The sequence below is a fragment of the Corvus kubaryi genome, unplaced genomic scaffold (genome assembly GCF_017639235.1).
Source record: "Corvus kubaryi isolate FWS band 111438036 unplaced genomic scaffold, C.kubaryi_AGA036_p1.0 split3-37304, whole genome shotgun sequence".
NCBI classification, from domain to species: Eukaryota; Metazoa; Chordata; class Aves; order Passeriformes; family Corvidae; genus Corvus; species Corvus kubaryi.
Window position 1 is genome coordinate 1875740 of NW_024582087.1, and position 2262 is coordinate 1878001.

A 2262-nucleotide genomic window follows, 5' to 3' on the forward strand; every position below is an offset into this window, starting at 1 on the left:
TTAAGGCCAAGGAATGGGATGAGCTTTAAGGTTGGGGAATGGGATGAACTTTAAGGTCGGGGAATGGGATGAGCTTCAAGATCAAGGAACGGGATGAGCTCTAGGGTCAGGAAATGGGATGAGCTCTAAGATCAAGGAACGGGATGAGCTCTAAAGTTGGGGAATCGGATGAGCTTTAAGATCAAGGAATGGGCTGAGCTCTAAGGTCAAGGAATGGGATAAACTTTAAGGCCAAGGAATAGGATGAGCTTTAAGGTCAAGGAATGGGATGAGCTCTAAAGTGGGGGAATGGTTTAAGGTCAAGGCATGGGATGAGCTTTAAGGTTGGGGAATGGGATGAGCTCTAAGGTCAAGGAATGGGATAAACTTTAAGGCCAAGGAATGGGATGAGCTTTAAGATCAAGGAATGGGATGAGCTTTAAGATCAAGGAACGGGATGAGCTCTAAGGTTGGGGAATGGGATGAGCTCTAAGATCAAGGAACGGGATGAGCTTTAAGATCAAGGAATGGGATGAGCTTTAAGATCAAGGAATGGGATGAGCTTTAAGGCCAAGGAATGGGATGAGCTCTAAGATCAAGGAACGGGATGAGCTCTAGGGTCCTCCCCACCCAAGCCATTCCACACCAGAGGTGTCCCCAGCTGTCCCTGGAGCTGGGAGCAGCCCGTACCTGGTCCGGGAGCGCACACCGGTGACGGAGGAGCCCGAGGAGTGTCCGGAGGCCCCGGCGGCTCCGGGCTCGCACAGGGGGTTCCGGCAGTAGGAGGTTCTGTTGGGACCCCGGCGTCCCCCGGCCATTCCCAGGAGCTTGGGGGGATTCCTGGCTGCTCACTGCGGGCTGGGTTCAGCCCTCACCACTGCAGGGAGACATTGAGCATTTATTAATGAGCATTTATTCACGAATTAGCATTTAGTAGATCATTGATTGATCATTCCAGGCCTCTCCATCACCACCCTGACCCGTTGCTCTGGGATAATTCAACTTTCTCCACCTTTTTTTTTTCCCCAGGGAGCTCCAAGCTTGCTGAGGTGCTGGGAATTCATCACTTTATACAAGGAATTCCCTTTTTTTTCCTCAGGGAGCTCCAAGCTTGCTGAGGTGCTGGGAATTCATCACTTTATACAAGGAATTCCATCTGCCAGGCAGAGACGCTCAAGAGATGCTCAAAAACTGGCCCCAAGGACTCGGGAATTTGGGGATGTTTTGGTGCATTTTACTCAGTTTTGTGTTGGAATTGAAGGTTACAGCTCTTTAAAATTAATATTTTATTGTTGGCTCTTTAAGATGGGATAAAACACTACTTTTTTAGGGTATTTGTTGTTTTATGTTTTGATGGCATTGAGGTCATGCTCAAATTTAGCTTTTCCAGTGCTTGCTTGCCACACATAAAACTCATCCCAAGGTGTTCCAAACTTTCCCTGGATCCTGTTTAACCACAGGAGAATCCACACAACACGAAATGATAAAAACCCCCCATTTCCAAGTGAAACCTGAGCTATGAGGGAAACTCAGGGCAGACCAATGACTGAACATTCCTTTTCCTGGTGGGTCATTTCCAGCTTGCACCGCTTTGGAATTTGCATCCAGAGCAACAAAATAAGTGCTGAAGGTTTAGAGACTGATCTTAAAGGAGTTTTAAAGCTGATGCTGAGCTCGGGAGGTCTCCAAAAACCCTGTCCTAGAGCTGGATCTTGAGGGACACCTGGGAGCTGCTGGTTTGGGGGAGCTGCTGGGATGGTTTCTGGGAACTGCTGGAGCTCTGGGAGCTCCGAGGAAGCTCTGAAGGAGCAGTGGAAGCTGTGAAGGCACAGACCTGGGGGGTTTGGGGTCCACAAGAGGTGCGGGAAGGAGCCACAAAAGCTCCAGGGGGGAAATGGGAAATGTGGGGGCACAGTAGGGGCTGTAAAGGGAAATCTGGGGGTACAAATGGGGGCCAAAGGGGCTCTGGGGGAGCAGCCGGGGCTGCAAAAGGGAAATGTGGGAGCACAAGTCGGGGCTGCAGGACAACACTGGGGGCCACAGGGGCTCTGGGGGAGCTGTGAGAGGGCAATTTGGGGGCACAAGTGGGGGCTGCAGAAGAGCTGAGGGGGCCCCGGGGGCTCTGAGGGTCCGGGGGGTCCGGCCAGGGCTGCAGCGAGACCCCCGGGGGCTTCGAAGACCCCACCGAGGTACTCGGGACTCGCAGGGAAGCGCCACGGAGGGCTCCGGCGGGGCTCCGTGAGCACTCCCCGAGGCCGCGGCGGGACGCGGGGCTCTGAGGGG

At 52.8% G+C, this 2262-nt stretch overlaps 1 protein-coding gene across 3 annotated transcripts in view; it reads right to left on the reverse strand.

Annotated features, from left to right (window-relative positions):
* TMEM39B (transmembrane protein 39B) overlaps positions 1 to 2262 on the reverse strand; it is a 15811-nt gene that overhangs the window by 6059 nt on the left and 7490 nt on the right. For all 3 annotated transcript variants that reach the window (XM_042015540.1, XM_042015539.1, XM_042015541.1), the window contains one exon: positions 670 to 856. In XM_042015540.1, the coding sequence (XP_041871474.1) occupies positions 670 to 797 (128 nt within the window). In that variant the 5' untranslated portion in view covers positions 798 to 856. The remainder of the gene's footprint in view (positions 1 to 669; positions 857 to 2262) is intronic.